This window comes from Myzus persicae, unplaced genomic scaffold (assembly GCF_001856785.1).
Source record: "Myzus persicae strain clone G006 unplaced genomic scaffold, MPER_G0061.0, whole genome shotgun sequence".
In the NCBI taxonomy this organism is placed as follows: Eukaryota; Metazoa; Arthropoda; class Insecta; order Hemiptera; family Aphididae; genus Myzus; species Myzus persicae.
The window spans coordinates 129059-144705 of NW_019100769.1; the positions used below are offsets into that span (position 1 = coordinate 129059).

The 15647-nt window shown below is 28.2% G+C and overlaps 1 protein-coding gene across 3 annotated transcripts; it reads right to left on the reverse strand.

The window, feature by feature from the left end:
- Nucleotides 1–243: 243 nt before the first annotated feature.
- On the reverse strand, nt 244–12109 carry LOC111042864 (DNA replication licensing factor Mcm2). Of its 3 annotated transcripts, XR_002605510.1 has the most exons (15): nt 11869–12109; nt 11615–11787; nt 11389–11555; nt 11232–11326; nt 10781–11175; nt 10527–10719; nt 10028–10463; nt 8998–9248; nt 8767–8931; nt 7898–8206; nt 5273–5455; nt 5031–5186; nt 4824–4953; nt 1293–1501; nt 244–618 (listed from the first exon to the last, which is right to left on the reverse strand). XR_002605510.1 is itself a non-coding variant. In XM_022327573.1 (14 exons), exons 1-13 carry the CDS (start codon nt 11875–11877, stop codon nt 4831–4833), a joined length of 2655 nt encoding a protein of 884 aa, XP_022183265.1. In that variant the 5' UTR covers nt 11878–12109; the 3' UTR covers nt 244–618; nt 4824–4830. The 3 variants fall into 3 exon arrangements, 2 of the variants coding, with proteins under 2 accessions (XP_022183265.1, XP_022183264.1); XM_022327573.1 differs by lacking the exon at nt 1293–1501; XM_022327572.1 differs by lacking the exons at nt 244–618; nt 1293–1501 and having other exon boundaries at nt 4082–4953.
- Between the last annotated feature and the right edge of the window lie 3538 nt (nt 12110–15647).

A 15647-nucleotide genomic window follows, 5' to 3' on the forward strand; every position in this document is an offset into this window, starting at 1 on the left:
GTATACGAAATAGTAAAAACGAGTTCGAGTGAAAACGGTCGATCAACTTGTATTACTAAGTATATCTTATGATATAATTGATATTAATTTATTTTACTATTAAGAATTAGACTAAGTAATAATACAGTAAGCTGAATTAATTTTTTCTAAAAAAATGTAATTTGAAAAGGTCATTGCGTGTATAAATTGTGTTAATATACTTAAGTATAAAAGTCTCAAGTTATAATAATATGAATTGCATGGTTATGCATAATACGTATTATATTTTAATCTTTTTTTTTATAACAATAGACAATTGTCGATCCCTATAGTGCCTTTACAGACTTATAAGTAGATATCGGTACATTTTATATGAACTATAATAATCTTTATATTATTAGATATGAATAATTATATAATTTATAATATTAACTTACAAATCAGCAGCCGACAACATCATATTATTATGTATAATTATGAATAATTTATGACAAACTTGTAAATCTCTTTTTCAATTACAATGAACTGTTTAAACATTTAAACGTGTTAGAACTCGAAATAATATTTTTGCGTATTAATTGGTTTTGTGTGTGCTTGGTATATTATTGCATGCGTCCAATCTGATGTGTTGACTCATAACTATATCAAATAATAGTAAAACAAAAAGTAAAATAAAATAATATTGTTATTGTAGGTATGTTAATTTGTATGGACGTCTATACAAAAAATTAATACAATTAATTATGTTCCATGTTATCAATCATCAAAACTGAAATTATGTACAACTTGTTACAATTCCTAGACAATATTTATTTGTAGACACTTTTTTTAAAAATATTTTACATTGCCGAAATTTATTTAAAAAAATAAATAGTACAACTTTGAACTTTGAAGCAGACTGATACAAGGTGATTTACCAAGCATGCTTATATCATTTTTACCTTCAATAATGCTGAAATTATTCAAAATCTGATTTAAGTATTTAAGTATTCCAAAAATCAGAATTTGGACAAAGTCAAAGTTAATGGAAAAATCAGGGTGAGCATGTTTGGAAATTGACCTGCTTAATTAATAATTAATAACAACTTTCCAATACCATGCAGAGAATAAAACAATTTTTTTTAAATATTTACCTTTAGAATAACAAACTTTTTGTGCACCTAAATAATTGTTATATCTATTAATTTATAAGAACAATGACTTGAAACGTGGATACTGTTAATTGTAAATAATGGATTTGATATTAACTATATAGACATATAGTAGCTAGGTAATTATAGTGTTCATAACTGTGGATAATCGTAGATACCTACTGCAAATAACGGATTTGATATTAACCATATCTGAAAGAGTTTTGGAGGCTCTCCTGCCTCTCCTCGTCGTATTTCCTTCGGGCGTGGTCGAAAACGAACCGTTTTTTTTTAAAATTCATTGAAGGCTCAACGTTTGATCTTTGATGTATCGGTTAAACGAACAAAACTAATATCCTTGCAACTCGGTAGACAAAAAGACACAAAGTTGTCTAAACGCAATTATAAAAAGTATAAAGTATAGTTAATAATAGTAATAATTCACATGTAAGTAACAAACATAGATGTCTTAAGACATAAATGTAAAATAATTCTGAAAAGTATAAATAACTATGTAATTCTGTTTCAAATGTAATCAAATTGGTAAAATACGTTAAGCCAAAAATAAAATAAAAAAACTGTTGAAATTTGGTTTTAAGACCAAGTAACACCCAAAAACGTTTATCTTTGTTTAAGACATCGACGTGAACGGATTAAAACTATTTCCTTTTCAAAGTTAAAAAATACACCCATTCCGGCTACAACAAATAACATTATGGAAATATGATAAATTTATGTAACACGGCATAATGTATAGACAATTTAAATACGTAGCTGTGTCGAAGATCGTTTCAAAAAATTATTGCATAATATTATAACATACATATTATGTAGATTGAATGCACCTCAAGGAGCACCACATTGGAAGTGTACGTATGCACGCGTTTACTTCGACCATGTTGTTATTATTTAATTTGACATTTTTTTGAACTCTCATAAGTGGAATATTAGGATACAATATGTAAGACTCGTGCTCTCAAGAGATATTACAGTGTCTAATTTACTATTCATATTCATAATATTATGTTCATTACATGATTTTTTCAATAATGTAAAATCTGTCCATATCTTTAAAATGTTTCAAAAGTTTATACCTATGTGGAGGTATAAATAAAGAATCTTATTTTTTGAAAGTTTGGTTGGGTTACATAGTTTTAATACTCACTAGAAATTGTCGTAGATGTAATAGATTATTTAATTGATTTTAAAAAAGTCAACAGTAATTATCGTATTAATAGATATCTCGCATTGAATTCGGCCATTTTCATTTTTGAAGTAAAATAGTATTTTAACTTAGTCGAATATTGTTATACTGAATTATAAAAGCACATTGCAAAGGACACGTGTGCAAGACAAATGCTTGAGATATAATAAGTAATAATTATGAATGCATATTAAGCTTATAAATTGAATAGGTACCCAATACTCCAAACAATAAAATTAAATAAGTTCCTTTAAGGAAGAGGGGGGAAGTAAACGAATAGTAGTCATTTAACTTTGTGTATTAAGGATAATTAGTTCCACGACAATGCGTTTCGAAGATATAGAGGCTATGCCGCTATGGTGATATGAAAAATGTAGTAAACTAATCAATAACCGTTAATATATGTATTAAGTACTTAATATTAATTTATATACCTACTTGTATCTATGTACTTAGTTAAAATATTAAATTTAATTTTAAAAAAACATTAATCTAACAAAATTAATAATTTGTAAAAATGGTTGAAATTCAATAAATACTAGAACCAATTTTGAGTACATCTATTTTATATTTTTGAACGACCATTATTAAGGACAATTTACCTATGTATAAACATTTTATTAACTAAGAAACTACTCATTCAAATTTTAAATTGAATAGGTAGATCAACATTAGCAAAAAGTTATCCACTAAATAATTTACAGCAAAAGTGGTTCTCATTTGGAAAACAGAAGTTTGTATCATTACGGCCCACAGGACACTCTTTAAGGAGTAAAATATGGTCTTTTGGTCTAATTAAAAATTCCAAAAATTAGAATTTGAAAAAAAACTAGAGGAAAAATGTTGGGCGAGAATGCTAGGTGAATCACAATGTATTAAATTTACTTTTACAACAACCTTCACACAAATTACAATATCATTTTGATACATTATCACTTTTAATGTTGCACAATCACAGAACCCTAAATATATATGTTTACATTTTCCTGAAATTTCAAGAAGCGCAAAGCCTAAAATTGTCATATTTTTCTTTAAACGACAATAAAATATGTCTTTAGTTTGTTCAATTACAAACAATACAATATTAGGAGTAGATTTAATCAACCGTGGAATAACTTTGTCAAAATAAACAATACTTGAAACTGTTTTTATTTGCTAAGTCTTTAGATACTTTTAACTTAAATATTTAGGAGTAAATTGGACATTGATTGATTGCTTACAAAATGTTTGAAATGATGGGTTCGGCAATTAGCCATATAAATTAAACAATTCTATGTTCATTTGTACATGCTGATGTTCAAATAAATGGTCAATGTACGAAAAGTGAAACCAAATAAATAAATAGGGAGTCTGCTGCCTAAAAAACAAAAATAACTGCTGTATCAGGCCATTGAGAGAAACACGTTGGCCTTTGTTCATTGATCGATGTAAAAATTCTTGCAAGTTTTTTATTTAATTAGTAAATAGTTATATTATTGAACAAATTTACAGTGTAACTAGTGGACTCACAACAGTGTAAGTTTCACAAATCTACCAATTCTAGAACACACTCGTTTGGATTATGATAGTTGTAAAATATTTTAAATAATACAATGAATCATGTTTGAAGCCAAACAATATATATATAGATCTATCAAGATACCAAGGGCAATTTTCTTCATCAATTGGAAATATTCTAAATCATTAAATTAATATTATTTAAGTACATTAGTATAGTATAGTACAGAAGAATAATTATAATCTTCTCTCCCAGAAATTAAAATCAACATTTTTAAAACAAAAACACTTTATTTGAATTCTGATTTTGTATCAGGCAATTAGTCTCAATAACTCCAATCTCAAGCGGAATAAAAATAAATTCAACTTATGTATTTTTCAAGTTTTATACCTTAAACATAACTTAAAAATACTTCAGAGAACAAGAAAAAAATTGGAGTTATCGAGCTATTTGAGATACAAGTTGAGACTCAACTTTAATTTAATATATCTTATGTTGCAAGTGGAAATTATGTATCAATAAACCTTAAATTTATTCAAATTACAGTTAAAAATATATTTATATTTTGAATTATTTATTTACAATACACTTTGAGTGGTATAATGTGAAAATGCTAATAAAAAAAATCACTAATTAAAACATTTAAAAAAATAGTCTTTTAAAATAAACATAACTGTAGAAAAAAATCATGGGCAATACAAGGTAATATACATACACTATCTAGACATTTTTCAACACAAACTGGTATCTTGACAAATGTCTAGTAGGTTGGAACGTGAGTATTAACACTCAATTGCTGATAACATAATTTTCAATATACAACTTATTGATATCTGATCATTATTACTAATAAAAAAAACTGTATATAAAATAAGTGGTACGCAAATACCTAAATACCAGGTACATGGGTAATATGGATAATATTATTACAGTATAAATAATTCAATTTTAAATTTGTAAAACTAAATTAGTTTAACAATGTATTTACTACCATCAATGGACAAACACTAACCATGTGTCTATTCGCCGAGAAGTAAAGTTTGAATAATCATATGCCTCTTTTCATCATACACAAAATTGTTATTTTTGAACAATTTACTTTCAAAGAATGGTCTCAAGTCGTGAATATCTATCTGTTTTACCTATAAAAAATTTATTGGACAATTTTAAACTCATCATAAAAGAGTAATATGTTGTAAGACAATGTTAAATTACTTACTCTGTCTTTGAAATCTTTTTCGTGTATTTCAATTGTGTTAACTGTGACACCATGTATACCTCTAATGTATGCCAACTGATCAGTTGCCATTTGATGTAATATAAAGTATAAAAGCTCTGTGGTATCTTTTTTGAAAGATAAGTATTTTTGGAATGTCTACAAATTTTGATACAAGTAAATTAATTAGGTTAGTTTTTTCACTTCTTTGTCTAGCAAGTAAGTATAACATAAAAATCAATTACTTTTCTCATCGTTTTCATAACACTGTATTTTTGGGTTTCGATAAATGACTCTAACATTATACGAATAGCCATGTTGACATCATCTTCTTGAACATAGTCTCTTAAATGCATTTTAGCATTTGCTTCTGCCATACGAATCATACTTTCAATATGTCTGACTGTAATGGGCAAACTTCCAGTCATCTATATTTAATACATATTGAATAGGTTTAAATTAAAATAAGAGTTTACATTTTACTTCATAATAGGGTACTTATCGATTATCCGTACTACCGTGAGTCTCGACTACCACCTCAATGTCATGACTACTGCTAGCCACAATTCCGTTATTATTATTTAACTCTCAACTGCTGTGATAATATCTGTTATTATAACCTGTGATTATTTTTTTAAATAGTTTGTAGATAATGATTTTATGTTTTATATTATAACACGGTAGTCGAGATAACGGATAAGTACCAATATAAGAGTGCCTAAAACTGTTAAATGTTGTATTTATTTATATTTATCTACATATAACAACTTGTGGGCAAATCAGTAAAATATAAAATGTTATAGTTACAGGTGGTATAAAAAAAAAATATTAGCAGCATTAATAATAAGTAAATCAAGTTAAGTTCTAAGACTATAGTTAAGTATCTCATGTCTAAGTCAGTGAATTTGATCAAAATTAAAATCTAAGTTGGGGGAACAAAAGCATTACATTTATAAGACTCAAACTATAATTATGAGTATGATTATTTAAAAAAAATTATTTCACTGTTTTTCAACATCCAATTCAAAATAGATACATGATGTTTCACCAAGCTCACTGCAATTGTATATTTTAATATTACATTTATTAAAATTCTTATACCTTATAGTAAAACAAACTTTTTTTCTCAATATCAACTACCCTTGTTTGTCAAAAATTTGTTAAGATGATGAACTTTTTGAAGATTATATTGAATATAAAAAAATTTTAACAGGTATATCTATACATTTAAAGAAAAAAATAAGTACAAGTCACTAGTTTTAATAAAATGGGTGATACAATGATCCAAAAATTATGTTAACTGATACTAATCTGTTAACATTCTGTAATTTAAAAAAATTGTTCGATTGCAAAATGTATTAGACTAACTAAACATTACAACTAATTTATATACTAAGCTAAAGTAACTAATATTGTTTTTAAAGGTTAACAACTTTGAAACAATCTGTTCGGGTACTCGTCCAATATGCTATTAACTGTACATTTGATGGTTTAGTATGCTACCTACCGTCATTTTATGTTGGTGAAGTATGATATCAACATGTACTTACTATCTACAAATGTACAATTTAAACCACTGTTACACTTCCCATTTTAATCCACATACGTAAAAAAGTTATTGTTTTTGTGCATGGAGTAAAATGTTAAGCACCCTTTTTTTGTAAATCGATTATAAATTGTTTTCAAAATATTACCTTCCGAATCATGTTTTTGACTATTTTTTAGAACTTTTTTCAACACACCACCACAAATTGTTTGGTTTTTAATTTTTGTACATGTTTGGTCGATTGGTAATAAACCGTGTATGTTTAAAAAATGTTCGTACATCTCTTCATTTTGATTTATGTGTCGATATAAATAACTCTGAGTTGACAAACTCATAATAATAATTAATAAACAATAATAAGTAAATCACAGTAAAACCACATATAATCGACACGACTCACAAACAGGTATAATATGAAGGTACACCTACTAACCTACCTAACCTACTAAGGTATAAATATAATATAATTTGGGGTCTTGAAAAAAGCTTAATCTTAATTGCAAAATGATGAAGTATATAATATAATATACAGCATACAGACATACGATAAATATCATATTAAACTATCATACAATTATGGTAGATAAAAGATTTACAGTAGATAGGATATTAGACAAGTACCCTTGTTTGAATACCCATGTAGATACATCAACATAAACAAAAATCATCTGCTTAACAATAGCGTCAAAATGATGATACTCATTGGAAAAATGTTATTTTGTATCGCCACTCTTAAAAAGGTATAAAGAAAAAGTATTAAAAATATAGTTTTCATAAGTGTGCACCCTATTTGAAAATCCCAAGAAATCATAATTTAAATAAATTCATTATATTTTAAGGATAAAAGGGGATGATTAGTTAATCATCTCAATAACTCATATAAATAATAAAGATTAGACTTAAAAACATTTGACTTCATAAATTGAATGAATTAAATGTTATACATAACACAAGCTTTGCAACAATAGGTATGTGTCAAGTACAACTAAAAATCTTTTGCAAAAATAAGAATGTTAGAATGGAATTTACCAAAACAAAAAGTCTTATAGTATAATGTTAAAATTTGTTCATGATAAAAGTATAAAACCTAAATTTAACTTGTGAAGCTTAAATTTTTTGTTTACTTTTTTTAAATACATATATACAAGTATTTCAACTCCATTTGATTAATTTAAGTTTATCTTTACAGTAAATAGTCAGATAGTTAAGCCAACAGATTTTAGAATAAAAAGTACGGTAGTATGGTATCATCTTAGAAATTGTATGACAGCACTTGTCATTGGATTTAAATATATATATATTTAGTAATCACTGTTGTACTTACCATAGACTCTTGTCTCAGTTGACTATACATTTTAGCTACTTTGTCTTGGTCCATACGATGAAGTTTTGGATGAATATTTTGTTTAGAATAGACAATATATTTTTTCAACAAATCTTGAGGTATTGGCTCCATATCAGTAGTAGAAAAAGGATTTCTCAATTCACATTCTTTATCTTTGCTCAAAGGATGGTTACGCATATGTGACTGTACCACAAATGTTGCAAGCTGATTGTCTTTGACCTGGTCAACTTCATCTCGAACAACACATAAAATGTCAAACCTTGACATAATGGGTTCTGATAAATTAACCTAAAAAATAGAATAAGATTTATAAACAATTAGTTGATTTTGATTTCTTGAATTTAATTTTAATATAGGAATACAGTGGCCGAGAGCAATAGTCCAGACGCACACCACTGTCAAATCAAACTTGGCCACTGACGGCATATTTCTCCGGGTAGGCAATTGTCTAGCGCAGGGGTCAGCAAGTAATTTCTACTGGAGTCCAGAAAATAATAAACAAACGAGGTTTAGAGAGAAAACATTTTTTGTAATATTTATATGTTTTTATATATCAATATTATGAAGAAAAAGAAAATAAGGGTTAACACAGTCATTAACACAACAGCAGAGGTGTGTTTTTTGAAGTCCGATGACCAGTCAATAATCAGCCTAGCTAAGAACATTGTCAACGTAACAACTGTTGTAATTAATAAAGTGTTGTTCTCGTCACTTAATGTGTGTTAATTATTTCAACTATCTCTCAACACCTACAAGATAGTAGGTATCCAAATAAAAATTCTACCTAACTAGACTTGCAAAGCCAACGTCTTGCACATCACCATACAAAATAGAAAATTCACACGTACATTTTCAGAAAAAGTCATTGCCGGATCATAACGTCCGCCAATTGGATTAGCTGCAGCCATAACAGAACATCTAGCTTGTAACGAGGTCACAATACCAGCTTTCGATATTGAAATACTTTGTTGTTCCATAGCCTCATGAATTGAAGTTCTATCTTGATCATTCATCTAAAAGTAAATAATGATTGTACTAATTAAAGCCAACAATGTTTTTATTTACTTTCTTTTACATACCTTATCAAATTCATCAATAATACAGACACCTTGATCAGCCAATACCAAAGCTCCTGCTTCTAATGTCCATTCCTTAGTCTGATGATCACGTTTAACATAGGCTGTAAGACCAACAGCAGAAGCACCTTGTCCAGTAGTAAAAACGGCACGTGGAGCTATTTTTTCAATATATTTTAAAAATTGGGATTTGGCTGTTCCAGGATCACCACACAACAGTATATTTATATCTCCACGAAGTTTATGTTTGTCACCTAATCAAAACAATTAATTTGTTATTTTAATAAACAAGTAAACAACTAACATACTTTAAATTATTAAGTATACCTAATGTTAAATTTTAAATTTGTTATAATTTACCTAAGCTGAATCAGTGGCATAGCAGACTTTAAATTGTTCAGAAGCAATTAGGCAAGTATAATATTCCATCCACCCACCCACTCAATACCTGACGAAGACATTAACTGTCATATTTTTAACTACCTATCATATTCAATACAAAAATATTACTTCATACTAAATTTAACCATTGGCCACCCACACACCATAATAAGGTCATTGTCTCTCTATCACCTCTTTTGCTTTGTTTATAAAAACAGTACAATTTTATTCTATTTAACCCTAAATGTTTTTTAATATACAAGCTGTAACTGTATAACGTATACTTTACGGATTAAGTTAATCATTCATTAAATTCAATTAATTTAATTTAAACTATCCATTAGAAGCTGTGATTTAGGTATAATAATTGTACTCGGTAGTTTATGCTACACCTCACTAATTAATAAACAAAAAAGCGTTATTTGTAAAAAAACAAAATTTTGCCCATTATAATACTAAGATTTATATTTAAACTTCAAAAGATTTTAAATATTAAAATTTGACAAAAATATAAAACCAGTTGTTAAGTTATTAGTTTTTATATATAATATACTTAAACAAAAAACATATTATATTTATTTCATTGACATTATAATAAAATGCAAGTAATAAATAAGTTAAAGTAGAAATTTTGAATTCACATTAAACAAACCTGGATTTTTTGGTTCTCCGCCAAACAATGCCAATGCCAAACCTTTTTTGATGTAATCATGCCCATAAATTGAAGGGGCGATAGATGCGGCAATACGTTCACCAATTTTATGTTCTTTGGCCAATTTCAATATTTGTGAAACATCTTCATCCGTAAGAGACTCGACTATATGTTTATTGTCTTTTATAATTAAATAATTTGCCATAATAACAGTAGCAAATACTGGAAATCCATTTCCTGTATTTAAAGACCCTTCATAACTGTTTGAATATATTCCCGTTACATCTATTTCATCACCAGGCTTGCATTGATCACACAGATCAGCTAAAAGAATACACTCTTTACTACGTGGTATACGGCCTGGTGGTATACTGCCCGGAGACTCTTGTATTGTTATCTTTTGGTAATTACGATATAAAGTTTGTTCCATGTTAACCTAATGCAAAATTGATTGTTAACATACAACAATAAACTAAGACTGTAACTTTTAAAAACTTACCATAAATGGACCAGTACTTTGACATTCAGGACACGAACCAGGCTTAATTTCTTCACTTTGTGACTGAGTAAATGGCCCGAGAACATGACCACATTTAGAACAATCATATTTAATAATACTAAGTTGAGGAAACACACCTGTCGTTGACGTTACAACACCACGAGTTCTAACCAACTGATTCAAATGAATTTTTCTGAAAGTACACTTAAAATTAGCAATTGTACTAGAGATAATTTTTATTTTTAATCAATTACTTGAAAGTACGAATTTCTTCAATGAGTGGTAAATCCGTGATCCTTACAAATATTTCAGCGGTAACTCTGCCGTATTGAGGATACATGGATATAACTAAGTCTTTAGCTACATCGTTAAATATACTTATCATTTCTAAAGGTGCTTCTGGCAAAAAAAGTGCCAGTGTATGTTGTTTATTGGCCAAATTGGTAAATTCTACTTCTAAGCTACATAAATTACTCTCACACATCCTTCTGATTTTATCTTTGTACAAATAAGCACCATTAGAAGTGACATCATTACGCAAAAAATTTTTGAAACGGTTTGCAATTTCGGTCTTTGGACCTAACATGGAAACCCACTCAGAAACTGTATGTCCTTTAGTATCTTGTAAATTTTCAATAGACTCAATCATCTAAGAAAAAAATAAAAAATAAAATCAACATAAAAAAAAGTATATGACATTCATACTTCTTCGTCTTCATCATCATCAACAATGAAACCAGTAGCAGCTCTTTCAGCCATTCGTCTTTTTTTTCTTGATGCCTCATCATCATCATGTTCATCTTGAATAAAATATAACATTAAATCATGTAAAAAACTATTGTAGCGTTACGGAAATACACACCATAAAGTATGTCATCAGCATCCCTCCGACCAGTTCCTTCTTCTCGGTCACGTCTTTGTAACTCTCTTTCAGCTGCAGCTCTTGCACCCGGACTCATGTAATCATAATCGTCTTCATCCAATTCGCCACCATCGTAGCGATCAAGAGCCGGTATTGGACGATAGTCCCTTTAAGACAAATCGATTAATTTATTTGACCACAAATTATAAAAATGTTGTAACCTTACCGTTCTAAGTTATCGCCAAATAGTTCTTCTCCATCTTCCTCCTCCGGGTCATCAAATTGACTTAAACTTAGTACGTCGGCTTCACTTAACACTTCGTCCTCGAAATTACGTACCGGCGATGTATCATCGGCACCTCCTAAGTCTTCAAAAGGTTCCGGACTGCTGAAATCTCTCTATAAATCGAGACGCAACGATTATAGTAAGAAGGCTGTTAAAACAGTATAATATTTATACGAAAAATCAACTGTACTTACGTCAGACATTTTACAACAGTATACTCCGAATGGTCGTCACAGAACAACAGCGAAAAATGGAAAAAATAGTTCAGAACGAAATGCAAAATTTTTAATAATTAATTCGTAAATTAACAAAATACGATGTATGATTAAATTAATGTATAATAATTATTCGGCATAAGGAAATACGACGTAACGTCGTTCGCCTGTTGCACGACTCGTGTAAAATGGATTGCCATTTGCCGTCGCGCAGTCAGCCTATATAGCCCGAGGTAAACAAATAACAATTGAAATGGCGGGAACGTTCGATCATATTATGTTAGATACGTACCTAATCCAAAGACTATTGTCACTAGGTTCAGTTAGTGGAGTACTTTCAGTTTTAACCCGGGAATAGCATTAAACGAAAACATCGTTGCGCATTTAATTAACAATATAATATTAATAATTATAAATCATTGGGGCGTTTCAGGCGTTTTTATTGTGCAGTCGTTGATGAATAAAAAAAAGTGTTCACTGTATATTATTATCTTGGGTCTTAATTTTTATCTAAAAATGTAAATCATCGTGTTCTGCAAACAGCTTTTCAATAACAGTATGCATATACCTACTTTAAGTAGGTAGATACCTATACAAATACCTATTTATAACAAAATCTGGGCATAAATGGTTAAAAAAGTTATAGTTAATTTATTTTCAACTTTTTAACAAAGCTTGTTCAATTTAATTTTAATAAATTTAATTTTTAACTTAACTGATTTTTATAGATATAAACTTAATAGGTACATCACGAGTAGTTACTTACATTTAATCAAATCCAAGTTACGTTAATTTATAAATGATTAAAAATAAATAGGTACAGTAAAACTATTACCTATTGATAATGCATATTGTGTATTTACTTTTTATTAAAACAATCCATATATACTGGCGCTATTATGTATTAAAAAAAAAATTATAATAAATGACTTACCTTACTTAATTTTCCATATAACTTTTAACTTAACTAAGTTAAAAAAATTAATAGGATTAACTTTATTTAGAATTAACTTTTAACTTTTTAAAATGTTTCATATTAACTTAACTTAACTCAGTTAAAAATTATCATTAACTTGTAGCCTAGGCCTACTCGGCTACTCATAAGTTGTATTATATTATAGGTATGTAGCTGTAGACTTGTAGTTGTATAAATAAATCAATAAATCATCATAAGTCAGTTGAAAGTTAAAACAATATTTTAAATTCATTCCTGTAAATTATTTAAAATAAAATTTAATACTTAAATAGGTATCTACATAATTGAACATTTGATGAACTTGTGTTCAATTGTCAGGTGATATATACCTAAGCAAAAATCGTTTTGTTAACTTTTCGAGGTACCTACCTAGGTATTATAAAAAATATGCTCGATACACTTTACTATACCTAATATTAATACCTCAAATTTATATTATTGCTTTAATATTAATTAAGGCGAACGCATGGACATCCTGCACGACTTCGCCACACTCCACAGAGCGCAAACCCAGTCGGCCTGCCCCTCGTGACAGTATGACGTCAACTGGTCAACTGTCAACTGACCAACGATTGTCGAGCGGGACTCTTTTCGCCCAAAAATGATTTTTAGCTTTTTGCGCATGTCGCTTTTTACCAAATATTTTAAAACTACTTTCCCTTTTCGCCCAAGAATATTATAGCACTTTTTTATCACTTTTTTATAACACACGATTTGGGAAACCCTTACTTGAAGCCATTTAGCATTACCCAGAGAGTACCACAAGGAGGTGGCTTTTATTATTACTTTCCAAAGATGTATTATGTATTTTGTGCATTTAATTAACTTAAATGTACATTAAAATAATTCTTATAACATTTATAAGGTCGTTAAAAAAATTGCTTATAAATTATAATATTGTATTTATAATTGTGTCAATAATAAAAGGGAATGGATTTGTATTAAGAATACTTTAAGCTCTGAAAAAATTAATATAAAAAATATAAATCGTCAAAATGTAAGTAATAAATTTATAATTTATAATGATTAAATGCCATTGATTTAATAAAATCATACCGATTGATTGTTCCTGTTTTATATTGTTGTATTTTTTGCTCATTTTTTCACTGTCGGTCTAAATTTTTTTATCTTTGGGACGAGTTTGTAAATGAACACTGTTTAATTTAATGTAGACCTCAGCTTAAATTTCATTTATAACACTCAACCAGACACAGACCATATTGTAGACATATTTACTGGACATAAATAATTTCAAGTATAAGTGTTTCCCAAATTGGGTATTAAGAAAAAGCGATCAAAAAGTACTATGATATTCTTGACCGAAAAAGGAAAATAGTTTTAAAATATTTGGGCAAAAAGTGACATGGACGAAAAGCGAAAGGCTATTTTTGGTCGAACGGGGTATACTAATTTATCTTTTGTTTTCTAAAAAATAAATATGTATTTAATGTATATGTTATTATAATGATTTATTTTTGCAATCGAGTGAGAATTATAACGTCGAGAATGCTGAAAATAAAATTTTTCTTTTTACAAATACTTTTATTGGGTAGTTACAATAGAATGTCTAGGTACAAAAACATTTAAAAAATCTTGATGACTAATGCTTTGAGTAAACGTAGGTACCTATTCACTTTAGAAGTTAGTCTAGATTCACAACATACCAAACATTGACTTCATTAAACGCCATAAATACACCAATTTTTTGAAACCACTTATTTTGAAACACTCCTTCCGATTAGTTAAACATTTTAAGTTAAAATTTTCATCTTAGATCTTAAACTGAGTAGGTAATTAGTTTTAAATGATATGTGCTGTGTGTTTTTTTAATAATTTTTTTTGTCATCTGCACATAATGTACATCTCAAATTATTATTAGTATTTAAATACATTTTTAGGGTGGGTCCAAACTCAATAATCTTGCATGACCCTTCAGCAGTTATGAAGTTTCAGTGTTAAGGTTGTATAATATATACTTATATATTATTACCATGGTTTTTTTAAATATAATTGATTGTATTTTACTAACGTGTAATATATATAGGTATTAGCCATTACATTAGGTACGATTATAATGTATTGATAATATTCATTAATTTTTAACACAAATCGTGTTCAGTATGCACAGTGAGGGCGTGTACTTAACCATTTTTTCAGAGAAATGGGATGAGGCTAGGTCACTGGCCACTACAGCATGAGCCGCGTTTGAAAGATTTGTATTGATGACTCAAAGACTAGACCTTGAAGATTGTAAATCTCTCCATTATATTGCCTATAGCCTACTCTATATATTTCTAATAGAGACTAGAAAATAATTTTGTTCATTATTTATTCTTTAATCATTATTATTTCATTGGATTATATTAACTTTAAATTTTGAAATTACCTTCACTTAACTTTTGTTTTTAGATTTTTCATTTTTTTTGTTTGAATAAATAAATAAATCTAATTATAACTATATTCAAATTTAAACAAATGTTCATAAGCAAATATGAAGCTTAGAGGTACATTCATATTATACACTTCATTATTTCTTGATGTTTGATGAAGATAGCTTGAAAACACATTCAACAACATATATAATATTTTTTTTTGTTACTTCCATGTTGTCTCGACTACCCAAATATTTTTTACTTAATCATAATTTTACTTGAAACTGTAAGCTTTTTTTATAAGTATGCATTAATTTTACGATCTACTTATTACTTAAATCTAGCTTAAAATGTTAATTAAATGTTACCTAAATGTTAGTTAAAAGTCAACAATATAATACGAATATTGT